Below are 17,239 nucleotides of genomic sequence, written 5' to 3'. Positions count from 1 at the left end.
TGCTGAATATATTGTGCACATTTTTTATGTTTAGAGAGTAGAAGCAAGATAAATAATTAAAATCGATCTTTATTTAGTAATTGTGTGGAACAAAGTAGCCAACGATGTCAAATAGAATCGTAACAGTTCATAGCATTATACAGAGTTTGACAGTCACTTGACAGTTTGTGAGGGATTGTCTGAGCCTTTATCCACACGTTTCATAGTTTTCTTTTTCTTTACTTTCTTGGTTTTGGCTTTAACCTCTGGCTGCTTGGCATTGAGAGCAGGCCTGGACCTGGTCATGTGGTTAGCAGTGGGGCTCAGCTTGCTGTGGCCCATCTCTGGATCGGAGCGTATACCCTGGGCAGAGATGGACTTGCCTGGAGGAGAGCAAGGGGAGTCATCCAGCAGGTTTGGCTGGGAGAAGGAGCGCATAGCTGGGGAACTGGTGAGACGGTAAGGCGTGGTGCCTCCTAACATGGGCAGGTGGACATGCTCATTGCTCAGATTAGTGACAGAATAGCGACTGCTGTTGGACATGACAATGTGGTGCCAAGAACTTAGAGGGGTGGCAGAGAAGTGCTGAGGGCCACTTGAATCCTCTTTGGCACCTCCTGGAGAGATGACCATGGAGCTGCGTGGTGTTACCGCCTCCACAGCGCTTTGGAAGGTCTTTAGGATGCGGTCACTCTTCTGCTTCTCTTTCTTCTGACGGGACTCAACCTTCCTCAGCTGGCGGCGGTGATCCCTCATCATCTGTTTCCTTGTATCTGCCAGTCCCCTGCACAGAAACATCAGATAAACCTCTTGGACGGCTTTGTGGAGCCAAACTTTGGGGCTGCAACCAATTTACTCCATGCTCCTCTCCGTGCCATACACAAACTCTTTTACGACAACATTTTTGAAGGCGTCATTCATGGTGAAGATCTGGACAAATTCCCAGCTCATAACTAAAACACACTTGGTTCAACTATGCCATCATTCAAACAATGATAAAACAAGAGACTATAAAAATTTACAGCTACGCCATTAGTCAATGTTTTGCAACAATAAACCTTAACACATCACAGGCCTACTCTGTGAAGCAATTTAGAAGGCCCATCTGTTAGTATGATCAGTAGGAGACGTGCTCACCTGTAGTCTACCATTCCTGTCCTGTCGCGATCAAGTCTGTGAATCAGCTCCTCAATCTGGTATCGATCCAAAGGAATACTTGATTGCTGTCATGGTTTCACAGAACAGAAGGAAGAAGTCAGGGAGTCTAGACTAGAAGAAAGCTCATCATGCATGATTTCAGATTTCATGGTATTCTGTCAGTGAAATTCATCAGCGCAGTACTTCCTGCAAATGTCACTGACTCTGCACAGTTCAATATATCAGTTTATTTGGAAACCTGCACAGCCTTCCTGAAGTCAGCAACGGGGACTCGCATGGTGCCATCTTTGTCGATGTTCCGAAAGAAGTCCCACAGGCGTAGCTTGCGTTGATCCAAATAATCCTTCAAAAATATTTGGAGACCTTTTTGACAATTATGAAATACACAAAGAACAAACAAACAAACAAAGAGTTGCCAGCATTTGACAGTTTTACTAAATTAATATCTGAGTAAATTACTTATAAGACACTATACATGAATATGACATTGCATTTTCATATAAAATAATGGAATGTAACCATTAATTTCAGATTTTTAGGACTACTTATTCTCATTAGGTGACCACACAGACCTGGATGACTTTCATTGGATCAACGCGTTTTGGTGGCTTCTTAGCAATGAAGCCTCCTACACCTCCATACTGTACATCCAGACCGGGATGCTCCTGACATGTCACCTCCAACAGATGCACAAAGGTCTCATTTACCAGCACATTCTGCTCGGTAAAAAGGTAAAACATAATGACGGTGCAGACAAGATGTTATACACAGCATACAGTGATTGATCGTGTTTGATTTCATAGTGATAGGAATGATTTGTTTCAACTGTGATCAAATGATATGACAGAACAATCAGATCAGGACGTGAGACAGTGCCACAGTAACTCACACATATGTTGATCTCCTCCAAGGCAGTTTTAGGTGTGTTCTTCACCACATTAACCAGGGCAAGTGCTCCCTCTACTGTTAAAGAGTTGTGAGCCAGCTGCAGGAGTGTAAGAGAATAAAAGATCACCTTAAAATGTATCTGTAGCCATACTGATTATGTATGTTGACTCAATACAACCTCATCCACCCACCAGTAGGACTCGGAGTGTGTCATTGAACTCAAGACCCCTGCACAGCATGCCAACGCCCTCATTGGTGAGGCGGTTGTTGTTGAGGTTGAGGTGCACCAGAGTGTTGTTGAATTTTAGGGCCTCCCCCATGGCCAGGGCACCCTCATTCCCAAAACCGTTCCAGGATAAGTCAAGGTATTTTAACATCATGTTCACCTAAATATGAAGAATGTGATCAGATTTTGTATACCAAGTAAGTGATCAAATTAATTTCGTACACAACCATACCTTGAGTCCTGCAGAAAAAGCCACAGCCCCTTTCATTCTCAGATGGTTCCAGCTAAGATCCAGCACCTCAAGACCCTCATTGTTTGCTGTAGAAATGGAAGTAATATCAGTGAAAAAGACTTGATTTTGATTGGTATGGCATTACACTCATAAAGTACAGCAATGCATTTGGTCACATCTACAAAGACATTAAGGTGAGTGAATTTTACCGTACCCAACAGTTGTCCCAAATGTTCCCCTCCTTTTCCACAAAACTCATTATGGCTCAGGTCTAGTTCCTTTATTTTGGAATTGGTCTAAATATAAAAATATTAGCAACATAATAATTGCAAAAGTAACCAAATAACCTAACATTACTTAATAACAAACCACAACTAAAGTGTGTTTGGATAACTGATTATTAATCACTTACCGACAAGGCATCTGCAAAATATTTTGCATCATCATCACTAAAGCCATTTCCTGTTGGGAAAAAATATTTAATGTTTAAATATACAAAATAAGTATACTAATAAATAAAAATAATAATCTTATTACTATTGTCGTTAAATTCACTGATGTTGAGCACAGGGTCAACCCTGACAAGCACCACGAACTGGTTGAGATCCACTGTCTTGATTATGGGCTGAGTGTATTCTTGAAACTGTATCCATCATTGTGCCTAGCCTGGTCTCAGTACATCACCCTACTGTCAGTACAATTAAATGCTGCTAATAGGCACATTACCTGAAAGTTTCATAGATTTTAATGAAATGTTGTCCAGCAATATTTTAGCCACATATTCAGCTCCTGCAGACTGCAGATAGTTGTTGGACAAATCCTGAAAGCAAAACGGATGCTGGTACAGTATGCTGTATACTCCACTGTAAAAGTCAAGTAAAATGTCACCTGAAAAGCACTTGTGCCCTCTAGTGGTAGCTTTGCAGTTTGACATACCAGGTGCTGGATGATGAAATTAGCCCTCAACATCTCCACAAGGCATTTGGCTCCCTCAGCTTGAATATGATTGTCTGCCAGTTCCAGTGTGTTGATATGCATATCAGACTAAATACAAAGAGCTTATCAGACATTTTCTATTTAAAAAAGTCACACTCACACTTGCATTTTAAACTTACCACTAAAGCAATAGCAAGTGCCTTGCACCCCAAAGGTCCTAGCCCATGGTGGCTGAGGGTCATGGTTGTAGAGTCAAGGTTTCGTATAAAGTAGGAGACTGGCACCACACCCACCAGCTTGCAGGCCTGGAGGTACACTTCAGCTATAGACGTCTCCTTGTTGCTCTCCTCTTTTTCTGGAAATGAGTAAGCCCATACAGTATGAGTACCACTATATGGGCCCTTGCCTATATATAAGGTAATGAATGTACGTTTCAGCAACACTTTGTCAAAACAAACCATTTATTTGCATTGTGTTTTTGGAAATTAGGAATGTTTTTACCTCAGGATTATGAATTAATAGTACAAATTTACTGCAAAATGGATACTGTATTTGATAGACTGAATTTTAAGTACTTACCGTCTGACTCCAAGTCTTTGTCAAACTCATCCTCCATGCCCTGGGGGTGAGTTGGGGATGGACAATCATCATCTTTTAAGCAGAGGGACTCAAAAGACAGTGTCGACATTGCTGTCTGCTGTCAGAGCCTATGTTCTGTTTGAAACCATTTCCACAAAGAGAATACAGTCTTCGGTTATTTGTTCATTTATGCCTGTGTGTTCTGTAGTACTGTAAATTGAAATAGGCCGGTGCTGTCCAGCAGGTAATTCTACCCCTCAGCTAATGTGTCATGTGCAGTGACATTAACAATTTATGCCTCAATGTGGTTACAATGCTGTGTTTTTAGCAATTCCAAGCAAACCTGTAAGTACAGCATGAGACAGTGAGAAATGTGAAATTATATGGTTTCAAGTAAAATACCATTTTATAGGTGTTGTACATTTTCATATTATCTTATTTTATAGAATGCTGTATATATATTTTATTTTATTTTTTTACCAGATTAAGACAAATTCAAAAAAACAAAACACACATGTAATGAGGAAACCACACCAGTGACATTTGACTTGACCCCTAGCCTGTCACGCCACCAACAACTCCAGAACGCGCATGCGCAGATTTCGGTTGAGAAACATGATTGGCAGTCTGCTATTTTACGCGCTCTACCCGTTATCACGGTACCTGACCAGTCGATTCTCGGGTAAATCTTGCAAAGGTGTCCGTGTTTAAAAGTGTCAGGGTCGGCTTTGTGTGCGTTTCACTTCAGTGGCTGTTAGGAGCTAAAGGTTGCTAACGTTCAATTTAGGTCACTTCTGACTGAGCAGTTTGTCTTGACATTTGTTGGCGCCAGCGTTAGGTTGATGATTTAAACTTGTAGCTGTTTCATTACAAGCTCAATGTGACAAGTTTCTTGTGGTTCTCCAGTGTGAGCTAGCGTTAATATTTCCTCCTTTGTGAAAATGGAAACTTTTGGCACACTGTATTGTAATTTAGCTAACTCTAACGTGAGCTCGTGGAAACGTGTTAGCTTGCACCTGTTAGTTTTTTTTAGCTTGCACTTTTTAGACGTCCCTCATTACGTCACCACGTGTGATTGTTTTGCTGTGTAGTTTATGTTAAGTAATACAGATTTATATGTCGCATTTAACACTGGTTGTCATTATTTTGGCAAAATCAGTGACACAAGCTAAAGAGCTGAGGTATGTTTTAGCACGAAAACATCACTGTTTTCTGACATTAATCTTGTCTTATAGAGTCCTCGAAGAAGGATCTCCCTCCTGCAGTGGTTAATGGCAGGGCAGTGTGGGATGGTGTTGCTGTCACAACCAGAAGGTTCACCCAGTCTCAGACAACCCTGCTGGACCAGTGGCTCAGCCCAAGCAGTGGGACTAAGGGAGAAACGAAAGAGAGGATGAAAGAACCAAGCCCAGAAAAGGAAGACGATATGAGGTCTGACACAGATAAAGAACAGCTAATGGCTGTCCTGCATGAAGAAACAAAGAATGACGCTACTTCAAAGATAAGTGAGGTGCAAGCTGCAGTGAAGGAGAAGGAAGCAGAGACGAGAGATGGACAGCAACAAGACAAAGTGGAAGAGAACAGGGAAATAACAATTCACCATGAGGTGTTCCATATGAAGCAAAACGCAGAGGATGGAAGTTTTTTTCCAACTGATGATATTAGTCCAGAGCAAGCACTTGGGGCACAGTTACAGCGCCTACAAATGAAGGACAGCACTCAAGAAACCACCTATCCAGTGCAGGAACAAATACAGATACCAAGCATGGAAGAGTCAATGACTCTGGCTAAAACTACAGCTGAAGTCACTGAGTGCTGGGATGAATATGTAGCTCCCACTGCTGGTGAAATGCATGGTGGGGATTGCAGTTCTAAGCTGATATTTGCCTCCTTTCTCTCTAACACTCATACCCACCTTAAACTCAGCAGGCAACATGATACCCAAACTGGCTGGCACTTTCCTGCAGGACCTGGCCTGGCAGATGAAGTGCTGTGTCCACTGTGGCAATTTCCTGAAGTGAGTTATTACCCTCCACTAGAGCCAACAGTGCCATTTGAAGGTGAGAATCTGATATTTCCCTTTACTGGAACAGTTTTAGTTTTGTTTTTCTCAATTGTAATATTTCCACTGTAGTAAGATTTGTCTAAACTCACCAGTAGTTTAATATCCAGCTGTTTATTTGCACAGACTCGTATGTATGTGTTTGTTTTCCATCCAGTAATGTGGAGAGTATGGGAGGAGATGGATGAGAGTGCTTCGGCAGCAGAGTCTGCCTTGATACCCTTCCCATTCACAAAGTCCTCAATGGACTTCACTGTTATGTCCTACAACATCCTTGCAAAGGACCTATTAGAGGCCAACCAGCAGCTGTACACACACTGCCCCCTGGAGGTCCTGGACTGGAGCTACCGCTGCAGCCTACTCCTAGAGGAAATACTGAAATGGGCACCAGATGTGAGTCAAGTGACAGCTGATTCAAAATAGACTGTACTTTTTTTTTTCCATTCAGAGATACAAACAAGATACATTTTAATTATAATCTTTAGGTGTCCACTAATGAGCTGTTTGTGTGTAGATTCTGTGTCTCCAAGAGGTTCAGGAGAACCACTACCATGAGCAACTGTATCCAGTCCTGTCTCAGATGGGTAGGTCATCTGAGACAACACGTGGAACAATCATGTTGAAGGATATTTATAAGACGTTACATATATTGTCTTCATGTTGTTGCTCCAGGCTACACCTGTGTGTACAAGAGGCGTACAGGGCCCAAGACAGACGGCTGTGCTACTTGCTATCGTAGCAGTTGCTTCTCTGAGGTATCAGTCACCCCGCTGGAGTTCTTCAGGCCTGAGACGGAGCTGCTGGACCGGCACAATGTGGGCATTGTTTTGTTGCTTCGGCCAGTGGTCACCCAGGGGTCAGAGGTCAAGGCGAAGGGCCCACCCCTCTGCGTGGCCAACACCCACCTGCTCTTCAACCCCAGGAGAGGTGATGTAAAGCTGGCTCAGCTAGCTATAATGCTGGCAGAAATTGACAGCGTGGTCAAGTCCTGTAAGGCCAATGGAGAACACTGTAACCTTATATTGTGCGGGGATTTTAACTCTGTCCCCTACATGCCTCTGTACCAGCTGATCACCACCGGTGAGCTCTACTACCAGGGTCTACAGGCATGGATGGTGAGCCTAAAACACTGCAAAGAGAGCTTTGCCCACATGATTCTGTGGACTTGTTTGGGATAGTTATATAGTTATGGCTCTTTGTTTCAGGTTTTCTGCCATGATGCTTGCAGGAATGACCTCTATAACCATGTATGTATTCACCATGTCCAACAGATATCAGGTCAAGAGGACCTGTCACACAAAGGCCATTGTCACAGACTGTTTGCTCCCCTGTGGCCCAGCTGTCTGGGAATCACTGACAACTGCCAGTACACGACTGTCAAGGAGATATTTAAGAGCCAGAGTCGGAAATCAGGTCAGTGTTTGAAGTTGTAGCATGCTTTGTAACTTGTGTTATTTTTCTAATCTTGATCCAAGGAGTGTGTTTCAGTCTTTTGTGTGTCATTTCCTCTCTCACTTTACTTCATTTCCTATGTTATATTTGTTCCTCTTGTGTAGGGAAATGTCAGTTCAGCCATGACTTCCTGCTGCAGTTGCGCTTCTGTCCAGCTGCATGTGTCCGTCCTCTGGACTTAGAGCTGATCCCAGGCGTAACTGACAACATACCAGGTACAGTCTTGCAAAAAACACAACCTCACTTACAGTTGTTCTACCGATTTCATAACCTGATTCTCTTACCGTAATGGTTTGAATATCTGGGTCTCCTTTCATTTTATGCACAGATGCTTCAAGGGGAAATCAGCCTTATGATAAAAGGTCAGTTTGCCTTCATACATATACAGACGGGGGACAAATTAAAGGAAAAACCTGAATAAAAGAGTGGAGAAACACATCAAATGCAGATGCTTCCATGCACCACAACTCACTAAATGGTTTGGTGAGTATGAAAATGATGTGAATAAAATGCTACAGCCTTTACAGTTCCCAGATCGCAACCCAGTTTCACACCTATGGAAGATTTTGGACCAACGTGTAAAACAATGCTCTCCACCATCATTGCCAAATTCTATAAGCTTTCAACTTCAAATCTATTTAGTGTTGTCTGTGGCTGTCTCTGATGCTATATGTCCTTTTGTTATGTCTGGCTATGTTTGTTTTTCTGCAAAAGAGATCTTGATCTCAATAATACTAACTGATTAAATACAGGTTGCATATATAAATGAGGGAATATCTCAATAGGAGGAATGGTGTTCATCCCTCCAATAGAGTTCCACAGACTTGGCAAGGAGCACTGAAGCTGTTCTGGAGGCTCATGGTGGGCTGACTCCATACTAAGACACTTCATGTTGGTTTTTCCTTTCATTTGTCACCCATCTGTATATACTGTATTATCAGATGGCAACTCAGTGACACAGCAGCAAACTGAGACATGATAAACAACACAGTAAATGTCAAAGCTACTTAATAAAGCTAATCAATAAATTGTTCTTTAATTATCTCAGTTTAATCATTCAGCCATTTCACATGTCACCTATCACACAGAGTAGATGTGTGATGTACCAAAAAAAAGAGGGGAGTAAAGGCTCAATTAGGTGGAATTGAGATGTGATTTTAGTTATACATTTTGTGTCACAGGTTCAGACACGCTATCAGTCATCAGTTAGACCTGGAGTCGGTCTACCAACACGTTCTTCCAGGCTCTGGCAATCCAGAGGTCACGACCCTGCACTCTGAAGTGGGAGCTACTGTCGACTACATCTTCTACACTCCAAGACGCTTCTTGACCGCTGATCAAAAAGGTATGAGGACACGACACAAAAGTCAGTGTTGCAGCTCAAATTAATTTGCTACTGTGTACTGTAAACTTATTTGTTTGTTTTATTTGTTTTTTTTTTCTCAGCTCGTGGTGACTTTGCAAGCGAGGGTCTGAAGTTGATTGGTTCTCTCTCCCTCCTATCAGAGGATGTCTTATGGTCAATGAGGGGCCTTCCCAATCACATTTTCCCCTCTGACCATCTCAGTCTTCTGGCCAAATTCCAGGTGGACCTGAATGCTACATGATGGAAAAAACTCAGAGATGTCAGAAGATAAGCATATTTCCATTCAAATTATTCATGTCTTGCTCTGTACACATTTGGTTTTTGTATTTGTAGTATGAATACCATTACCTGGGGTTCACTCCTGGAATCAAAGAATCATAGTTTGCAATTGAATAGAAGTTAATATTTTTGTTCAAAACAGCCAGGAAAAATAATATTCAGACTTGATGCAGAGCTATGACTGAGATATGACAAATCTCATTTAATGGTGCTGTAATAGTTCATTTAAACAATTAAGGCAATGATTGCTTTAATTCTTATTGGTGTGATAATACACTGACCTGTTAATTTTGCTGTTGACAGCTGCTGTCATTTTAATTTATTTTAAACCTAATTTTCAAATGAGAATTAGATTTCTCTGATTATTCAGTTCTATTTTTTCAGATGGCAAAAATATTGAATAAATATTTTCCGTAAGTTTGTGGCTACTTCATGATGTTTGCTCTTTAGCATATTACAGAAAGCTCATAGTCTGCTTCCAGGCTTGAAATGAGAATTTTTAGCTCTTTCCTGGATTTATAATGTAGCACAGTTAAGTGCATCCAACAGCACTAAATCCTCCAGTTGGTGTCTGGCTCCCTGTGTATCCTGTCTGGTCTAACGCTGATATTGTGACCTGATTGTTGGCTCTGCCCCTCCCGTCCCACTACACTGAGGCAGTCAATTTGTCAGAGCAAAGATGTCTATGCACGTGTTTGGTTGACGCATGAATTAATAATTAATTTAGATAGTTGAGTGTTCATGCATGATGGGGCTCAGTAAGAGAGCTTTGTGTTATGTGTGGGCTATAGAATGTCTGCGAAGGAGATTCCCATCAGTAAGATGTCTTTCACTCGCTCCTCACTCATTCTTGTCAGTGTGCTGTGTAAATATATTTGGCATATCATACAGTCATCCATGAGTTGTAAACTTTAATGTATACAGGAAATGGATTGTGTGTGTCTTTACTCCTCCTGCGGCATCAAATGCATGCAAGTAAATGAAGTAGGTCTGTAGGTTGCTTTTTTTTTGTCTCCAAATAGAGAAACAGAAGGCATAATGACCTATCTTATAAACACTGGTAGACAAGATGTTTGACATCTGGAATCCACTAGAACAGAGGACAGTGATTTGTTTATCTTCATCATAACTTCTATCTGCTCTTAATTCACCAAGGCAACTGTCACAGCATCAGCAAACCCTTGTTTTAAGGAGCTCACTTGCACAAATCTCGCCTCTTTCTCACATGCGTGGTTTTACAGTAGTACATTGTAACATTTTTAACCTATGCATTCAAGTGCTTCCTTGCCGACTGGTTTTCATGGAATGCAGTAGCCATTAAGCTTTATTAAGCTGATGGCTGTGCTGTGAGGTGGACTTGCATTCATCCACTTGGGCTGCCATTAAACAGCATGATGCCTGATCATGAGAACAGCACACATACTGCCAGTATACTACAGCTATTATTTATGACTGCAGTAAACACTGGCTACGCCTTAACAATATGATGAATGGAATAGTAATGGCAAACAAAGTCAGCCTTACTTCTTAACAGTTTTTCCATTTCAGATGCTGTGCAGTTTGATAGATATTCTGAGCTCTAGAGGGTGAACATGTTGAAACTATCCCACTTTGCCTGACTGATTGTTTTAATTTACTGTTTTGCTGCACACAGAGGCTGATGCTTCCCTTTTATGGAGTTGTTGACGATGTTGAAGTTTCCTTTGTATAAACCTAACGGGTATTGTTAAGAGATCTCCCGAGTCTGCTCTCGTCATCATTTGCCTTGGTGCCAAAAGCTTCCCCTCCACTGAGGGACACCCTGTGCTCAGTTTGAACTATTGGTTGACAGAAAACTGGCACCATTCCCTGCCTGACAACAAATTACAGCATACCTACTGATTAACCAATGAATTTCTGGATTTTTTTGGACGTAGACTGCTTAAAAAAGGGCAAGAAATCCCTATTAACATAAAATTGAATAAGAAAACAAACTTGTGTTGCCACAATCCATGTGAGCCTTTATTGTGATCCTGTAAATCAACAGTCTTTTGGTACAAAACAATTGTGTTATAGAGCACTGAAATGAAAATGGACAACATCTACTGTACACATAAAAATTTTGGCTGTGGCAACATATTCAAAATAGTGTGTGGTAAATATTAAGTGGTCTACTGGTGATCACCAACACTGAGGGAAGTATAAAATGACAGAATGTCCAATAAAAAAAATACAAAATGCAGATAAAAGTGCTGTAAACAAACTTCTTTACATCTTAAATGGAAGTAATACCACTTAAGGCAAGTGAAATACTGGATAAAGTTGCTACAAATAAAAGTTAGAAACAATGTATATATAAAGCAGTTACACAGTACACAAAGTGACTTGTCATTACTTTACATCTACATTAAATGCAGATGAGATCAGCAGTCACCTTGATAATTGTCTTGGTTCATGTGAACGGTTTTATATTCAGCAGCCAGAACTCAGACTCCAGTTTCTCATATCACTCAACAGGTGACTTCATACTTGTACATATACTTTTGTATATTCAATCCTATATTCAGTCAACATATCAATAAGGTAAATACCATACTAAACATGCTAGCATCTGGATATTAGATGTCACAAAACTGTCTCACACAATTTATTTCATTCATTTCCAGTATTTTGGAAGAGCAGAGATTCCACTGCTTTTTGTTTAGTTAACTAATGAGAACAATGGGTTGGATGTCAAAAACAAACAAAAAAAAAGATATTTTTGTTCTCTTTGAATTTTCATACAAGGCACGAGGGTAATGGTTTGCAAACTAGTCAATCACAAGCAATTGCTGCCCAGCAGAGCCTAAGTGGATTTTAAATGACATTACATGTATTTGCACACTTACAGTACGACGATAACAGATTGCAGACAAGCCTTAAGAGCTTTTGTTGAACGTAATAACATGACAGAAACCTATGATATGTCCAGTAGCACATTTTACACTGAGTGGTAGTCTTGCCCAGCGTCGGGGAAGAGTCATATTTCTCGCTGTGTTGAGTTAGCAAAACAGTTATTTAAAAATGTTTACAAAGTACTGCACTTTTTACCCCCTTTTTTTATTTGGGAACATTGCCAGCACCAATTACTATCCACAGTGCAGCTCCAGAAAATGCCTCTAACAACATAGACATAGGGAAGCTGAATGAGGCATTTGTTTAGAGAGGAAAAGTTGCTGGTGACCTATTCAACATTGCATCCTGTGAATAGGCCAATGTGTACAAAGAATTAAGCCTTAGAGTAAATCAGTGGTTCACATGAAACAAGTGTGTGGTACCTAATAACTTTACAAGTAAAATTCTTCCTCAGACTCGAATCTGGTATCCATTCATGTCTGCAGACGATTTCTGTTCCAAAACCTTCTTCTCTCCAGAGGGACTGCAACAAAACAAACACAAATATGAGACAAGACACAATGAGTTTTATTCACATAAGAAGGAAACTGTGACTAATCCATAAACTTCTCCTTTGCCTAAGATTATGAGACATCTGCAGTCCGAATATTTTCCAGTGACTAGAAACATTTCACATCGGTGGCTATAGTGCCTGTATTTTTTAGTGAAGAACCAAGTTATCTGGAGCACATGATTAATCATACCGTCTCTCAACACGGCTAATCCTGCGTATGGGGCTGCTTGGTCCTCTGAGGGGTGAACCCATGCTGTTTCTCCTGTCTTTGGTGGGAGAGGGTGGTGCAGGCTTCCCTATCTGCAATTCACACATAACATCTTAATCAGAATTTAAATCACTTTGATTTACACTTTAAAACACCACATACGGGTGAGTTAACTGTGCTTATGTCCTCGCTGTCCAGGGAGAGGCCCAGTGTCAGTGGCTGAAATCTTTCTCTGTATTTTTAATGTGATTGTGCAGAGCACTCGCTGTAAAAGATCAGCTATTGATGGATTGAGCCAGCCATGCACGAAGCACATCAGAGTAGAGAGTCAAGCCATCACATTAGTTTTACTATACACAGAGCTCGGCATCAAGGCTGCCTTCATTATGTTAGCATGAGAGGTGATGAGAGAGCATCGTTTGAGAGAAATCGCTCCTCAAATAGCAGGTCAACTCAGTGTCACTGCATGAAGACACAGCACGTCAAAGGAAATCTAATAAGCAGTTAGGAAGGGCAGCCCCTCTCATCATCGTCTTTAGTCCTGCAAGAGCTCCATCAGCTTGTACTGTATTAGTGTCCTCAGCAAAATTAGACTTCAAATCTGCAAAACACTTGAATGAAATGAATAAATATTTATTTAGAAGCAGTAAGAAATGTAAAGGCTAAAAATGCACAACATCTGCTTTATGATTAGATTCTAATTTTGTGTTTTCAACTGCACTGTACCTTCAGCCTCATGTCTCGGGTGTGTCTCTCCAGCTCCTTCCGCAGCTCCTCCTTGGTCAGCTTGTCTACGTCTAGTATCGAGTGTTTCCATTCTATCTGCTCCACGCTGTGAGGGTCGTGGGACACATACTGGCCGATCCTGACCTTGCGCAGGGTGTGCCAGTAGCCCCTGTAGGCTCCTTCAAATTCTTGCACCAAGTCCATCAGTGTCCGGAACTCCAGGGACTTGAACATGAGGTCCTCCCTCCGGCTGATGCCCAGCGCGCCAAAGCGCCCCCCACTGTGAACTCCCAGCACGATGTGGTGGAAGTGGTTCCCTGAGAAGTGAGACTGGAAGCTGAGGGGGAAGCGCTCCACACCCGGCATGTTGTTGGTGAGGTAACTGTAGGAAGATGGGTCAAGAAAATGGACCTTTGATCTCTGACTCTAATCTGGAAAGATAACGTACGGTAAATCTGCCAAATAGCACATCACGACCCATTAACAGACCATGTCTGGTTGTTGCACAATTAAAAAAAAAAAAAAAAAAAAAAGAAGCTGTCAGTCTCTACAGTCATTGAAATGAAACAAAACAATACAACATGAAGATATCAGAGCATACAAAGCGTCATGCAACATGATCTGCTGCTGTAAAGATACATCCCCAGGATCACCGCCTCCAGGCATTTGATTGGCAGAGCCTCCCGCGTCATCTCTTTAGCAATGTCCATCAACCTGAACAAGAGAGTAACACTTTTACTGGTTATCTGTGGTATAAGACACTAGTACACTACTGAGTGCACTACAATTGACATGAACACACTGTTATTGATTCCATGCAGTCAAACAAAAACATTTTCCATGAGCCAGGGAAATAAAATTTGTGCTACTAAATTTAATAAAGCGAGGTCAGGAAAATTGTGTTTCAGGCCTCTGCTGCTTGACGTTAGTCTCTACAAACAAAGCCCTGGGGTAAACCAGAGATACAGCTGATCCACAGCATCAGGCATTAGCAGCACAGGCTAAACCAGAAGAAATAAACACCGTAACCGACATCCTGTGACTGCTGCCGTAAAGCTCTGAGTCTATCACTGATTTAGTCTTGGATAAAAGAAAGAAATGTGCTTACGCAGTAAGAGGCCGGCTCTTCTTAATTTCAAAAAACTGTGTTCCCGTGTGATTGTACCTTTAGGACACAGTTAAGGTCATACCATAAGAGAGTAATGTGAAACTGCTTTGGAGGAATACTCTGCTGCCTGCAGTGAGGAGGACAGACAACCACTTAAAGTGCTTTGTGATATTCATAGTTTGTGTTGGTTAATTATGGATGAATTTCTGCTCTGAGTGGAAATCAAGCTTAATATAGAATATAACATCTACAGTGGCCTACTTTCTAATGTCTGGCCCATATTTACCAAAGTGTGCCAAAACAGTGGGTCAGTGGGATTAATAAAAGGTAGTTTGTAAGCATTATACTTCCATCTTACATCCATTTGAGTAAGATCAGTGAGTATTATTATTTTACTTATCTGTATATATATATATTTTTAATAGCACAATTCTTCTGTTTATGTACGTTTTTATTTCACACTTGCTTTGGCAATGTAAACGTCATTGAATTTAATTATAACTATAAATGACATTATCAAAAACAATTAAATACACTCATTAATTATTGCTAAGCCCACTGTGGTACTACTAACCAGCCAGTTGTACCAACTCATTCAAAGGATACTGCAATTCCCTGATGTATTTCTGTATGGCTTCCAGGCGCTGTGGGATAGTGGTGGTAGGTTGGTATGTAGGCACACTCGGTATTGGAATCTATGGGACAGAGCATCCAAACAACTGCATTAACATTATACAATCCCAATATTCATTGCAGCTGGAGAATGTAGCCTTGTGTTATTCAGCATAAATAATGGCAAGAGTAGAGAGTGCTCTTTAACCACTCTCATAACAAAAGAATGAAAGGTACCATTCTTCTGTGTCTAAAACATCCGTAGCATGCAAATGTACTGTGCAGGGCAGACTGGACAAAACAAGCCTTGTATTTTGTGATGAAACTGGAATGAGCAAAAATAATGATTTACAGTGGAGTATTTAAGGTTGATTTTGTGGCACGTGGCTTTCAGTATTTCTATCAGTCATGTGGGACAGCATAGTATCACTAACGCAACATTTTCCCACAACACATGGGTGTAAATTGCTTCTCCACTATGTGTAAGTTTCACATGCATAGTGTGGAGTGCACCAGTTACTCCTGTTATGTATAATCAGTTGCAGCTTTACATATGCACTGCTTTACCTTGGGCAGGTCAGTGGCACCCCGGATGTCCTTCCCCAAAGCTTCACCATTGGGGTGTATTCGAGCCACATGGCGCCACATCCTCTCCCAAGTCTCCTCATCCACCGGGAGGCCTCCTCTGTTCACGTAGAAAGGCACCCCTCCATCCCTCAGCTCTTCTTCGCCTTCATCCTCCTGCTCCTCATCTCTCTCCTGCACTGAGCCCACAGTTGCCCTCAGCATCCCTCCTCCACCAGGAAGCCAACTGAGTCCGGGCACACAAACGTCTTGACTGAAGCCTTGGACCTTTCCCTCGTTAATCAGCTTGCAGGTTTAAGCAGGTTCCCACAACAGATGGCCAACTCATGACATCAAACAGCTCGTGCCACCAATGTCTCAAACACAAGTCAATGCAGTGGTGTCTTAAATCTAATGTGGATCTGCTGTAATTAAAACTCACATCTGTAGTTGAAGCAGCTGGTGATGCACCAATGATTTCAAGTGCAGTACAAAAAATATATCCTCTTTTTGGAATAAAGAATGACTTTGCAGTAACTGTTCAACACTTTGGTTAAATCTAGCAGACTACAGGCCATCCAATAATCACATATCCATGTAAATAAATAAATTAAGACACTAGGGTGATTTAGCCTTTAGATGTGTAGCCTGTTTTAATGACGATACCGTGGAAGTTCAAGCCCGCCAATGTAACACTATTACAGTCTGTAAGAGGATTGACTCTGCAGACAACAAAGTATTAGAAATTACTAATTCCCTGTACCGTTAGAGGTCATTCACACCACAGATATCCCGCAAATCACTGCTGCTGTACAACCCCATCACCTCGACACTGTTCAAACGTCCGGTTCATCTCCGTTTCAAATTCTCCGTCCAAGTCCGCCGGTTCATTGTTCATGCAGATGCTCCTGGGTTCAGTGACTGCGGGTTGGATTCACTTCCAACGAGCCGCTCAGACACTCCCAGACCTCCGTCTACTGCGCATGCTCTGTACTTAGCGGATGATCTCAGCCGTGACAAATGCTGCATTCAGGTTCTCCCCGAAAGGTGTCAATCTGAGATCCGATTGTCATACATTCACATATTCGAAGTGCCTTTGGTTATTAACGGTGCTAAAACCCACCATTTTGGGGTTATGTTTCAATTTTACTAATCCAACAGTATTGGTGTTTGGTGTTGTGGTGGAAGGATGAAGAACATTTAAGACATTTCTAAAAGATAAAATGAAAACTATAAAAAAAGGTAGTGCAAAATAAACATCTTCCAATTAGGCTTTTTTTTAAAGTTATACGTTGTTTATGTTATGTTTTCTATTATACATTTCAATTGACAGCATTGTAGCAGCAAGCAATAAAACACATTTCCACTGTAAATAAATTAAAAAGACCTCAAAACTGAAAAATTAAGAAGACATAACTGCGTAAAGATTAACCTAAA

General features: G+C 41.3%; 3 protein-coding genes across 6 annotated transcripts; 1 reads left to right on the top strand and 2 right to left on the bottom strand.

The window, feature by feature from the left end:
- Positions 1–88: 88 nt before the first annotated feature.
- Positions 89–4,600, bottom strand: LOC122862408 (leucine-rich repeat-containing protein 74A). Its single transcript, XM_044167888.1, has 14 exons — positions 4,513–4,600; positions 3,999–4,133; positions 3,599–3,774; positions 3,420–3,527; positions 3,210–3,303; positions 2,896–2,945; positions 2,698–2,779; positions 2,484–2,569; positions 2,217–2,411; positions 2,027–2,122; positions 1,710–1,853; positions 1,376–1,480; positions 1,117–1,202; positions 89–763 (listed from the first exon to the last, which is right to left on the bottom strand). The coding sequence occupies exons 2-14, from the start codon at positions 4,105–4,107 to the stop codon at positions 154–156; spliced, it is 1,941 nt and encodes a 646-aa protein (XP_044023823.1). The 5' UTR covers positions 4,108–4,133; positions 4,513–4,600; the 3' UTR covers positions 89–153.
- angel1 (angel homolog 1 (Drosophila)) lies at positions 4,530–15,950 on the top strand. Of its 4 annotated transcripts, XM_044167885.1 has the most exons (11): positions 4,575–4,695; positions 5,234–6,058; positions 6,218–6,453; positions 6,575–6,644; positions 6,733–7,175; positions 7,332–7,473; positions 7,617–7,727; positions 7,841–7,874; positions 8,694–8,857; positions 8,959–9,137; positions 15,815–15,950. In XM_044167885.1, the coding sequence occupies exons 1-10, from the start codon at positions 4,590–4,592 to the stop codon at positions 9,117–9,119; spliced, it is 2,292 nt and encodes a 763-aa protein (XP_044023820.1). In that variant the 5' UTR covers positions 4,575–4,589; the 3' UTR covers positions 9,120–9,137; positions 15,815–15,950. The 4 variants fall into 4 exon arrangements, with proteins under 4 accessions (XP_044023821.1, XP_044023820.1, XP_044023819.1 ...); XM_044167886.1 differs by lacking the exon at positions 15,815–15,950 and having other exon boundaries at positions 4,530–4,680; positions 8,959–9,574; XM_044167884.1 differs by lacking the exon at positions 15,815–15,950 and having other exon boundaries at positions 8,959–9,574.
- On the bottom strand, positions 11,132–17,209 carry vash1 (vasohibin 1). Its single transcript, XM_044167889.1, has 7 exons — positions 15,806–17,209; positions 15,233–15,321; positions 14,627–14,683; positions 14,158–14,232; positions 13,519–13,900; positions 12,775–12,884; positions 11,132–12,554 (listed from the first exon to the last, which is right to left on the bottom strand). Exons 1-7 carry the CDS (start codon positions 16,025–16,027, stop codon positions 12,482–12,484), a joined length of 1,008 nt encoding a protein of 335 aa, XP_044023824.1. The 5' UTR covers positions 16,028–17,209; the 3' UTR covers positions 11,132–12,481.
- Between the last annotated feature and the right edge of the window lie 30 nt (positions 17,210–17,239).

This window comes from Siniperca chuatsi, linkage group LG15 (assembly GCF_020085105.1).
Source record: "Siniperca chuatsi isolate FFG_IHB_CAS linkage group LG15, ASM2008510v1, whole genome shotgun sequence".
NCBI lineage: Eukaryota > Metazoa > Chordata > Actinopteri > Centrarchiformes > Sinipercidae > Siniperca > Siniperca chuatsi.
The sequence above is the reverse complement of the archived record's forward strand: the minus strand, read 5'-3'. Positions and strand labels throughout refer to the sequence as shown.

What these genes read in the sequence shown, in the direction of transcription:
- angel1 (XM_044167885.1), top strand. Translation starts at nt 4,590, where the DNA reads ATGCGCAGATTTCGGTTGAGAAACATGATTGGCAGTCTGCTATTTTAC. An exon ending in CTCGGGTAAATCTTGCAAAG is followed by an intron (nt 4,696 to 5,233) that starts GTGTCCGTGTTT and finishes CTTGTCTTATAG; the next exon opens with AGTCCTCGAAGAAGGATCTC. An exon ending in TCCAGTCCTGTCTCAGATGG is followed by an intron (nt 6,645 to 6,732) that starts GTAGGTCATCTG and finishes TTGTTGCTCCAG; the next exon opens with GCTACACCTGTGTGTACAAG.
- vash1 (XM_044167889.1), bottom strand. Translation starts at nt 16,027, where the DNA reads ATGCTGAGGGCAACTGTGGGCTCAGTGCAGGAGAGAGATGAGGAGCAG. An exon ending in AAGAGCCGGCCTCTTACTGC is followed by an intron (nt 14,233 to 14,626) that starts GTAAGCACATTT and finishes TCTCTTGTTCAG; the next exon opens with GTTGATGGACATTGCTAAAG. An exon ending in CCCGAGACATGAGGCTGAAG is followed by an intron (nt 12,885 to 13,518) that starts GTACAGTGCAGT and finishes TGTGAATTGCAG; the next exon opens with ATAGGGAAGCCTGCACCACC.
- LOC122862408 (XM_044167888.1), bottom strand. Translation starts at nt 4,107, where the DNA reads ATGTCGACACTGTCTTTTGAGTCCCTCTGCTTAAAAGATGATGATTGT. An exon ending in CAAAGACTTGGAGTCAGACG is followed by an intron (nt 3,775 to 3,998) that starts GTAAGTACTTAA and finishes ACTCATTTCCAG; the next exon opens with AAAAAGAGGAGAGCAACAAG. An exon ending in ACTTCAGGAAGGCTGTGCAG is followed by an intron (nt 1,203 to 1,375) that starts GTTTCCAAATAA and finishes AAACCATGACAG; the next exon opens with CAATCAAGTATTCCTTTGGA.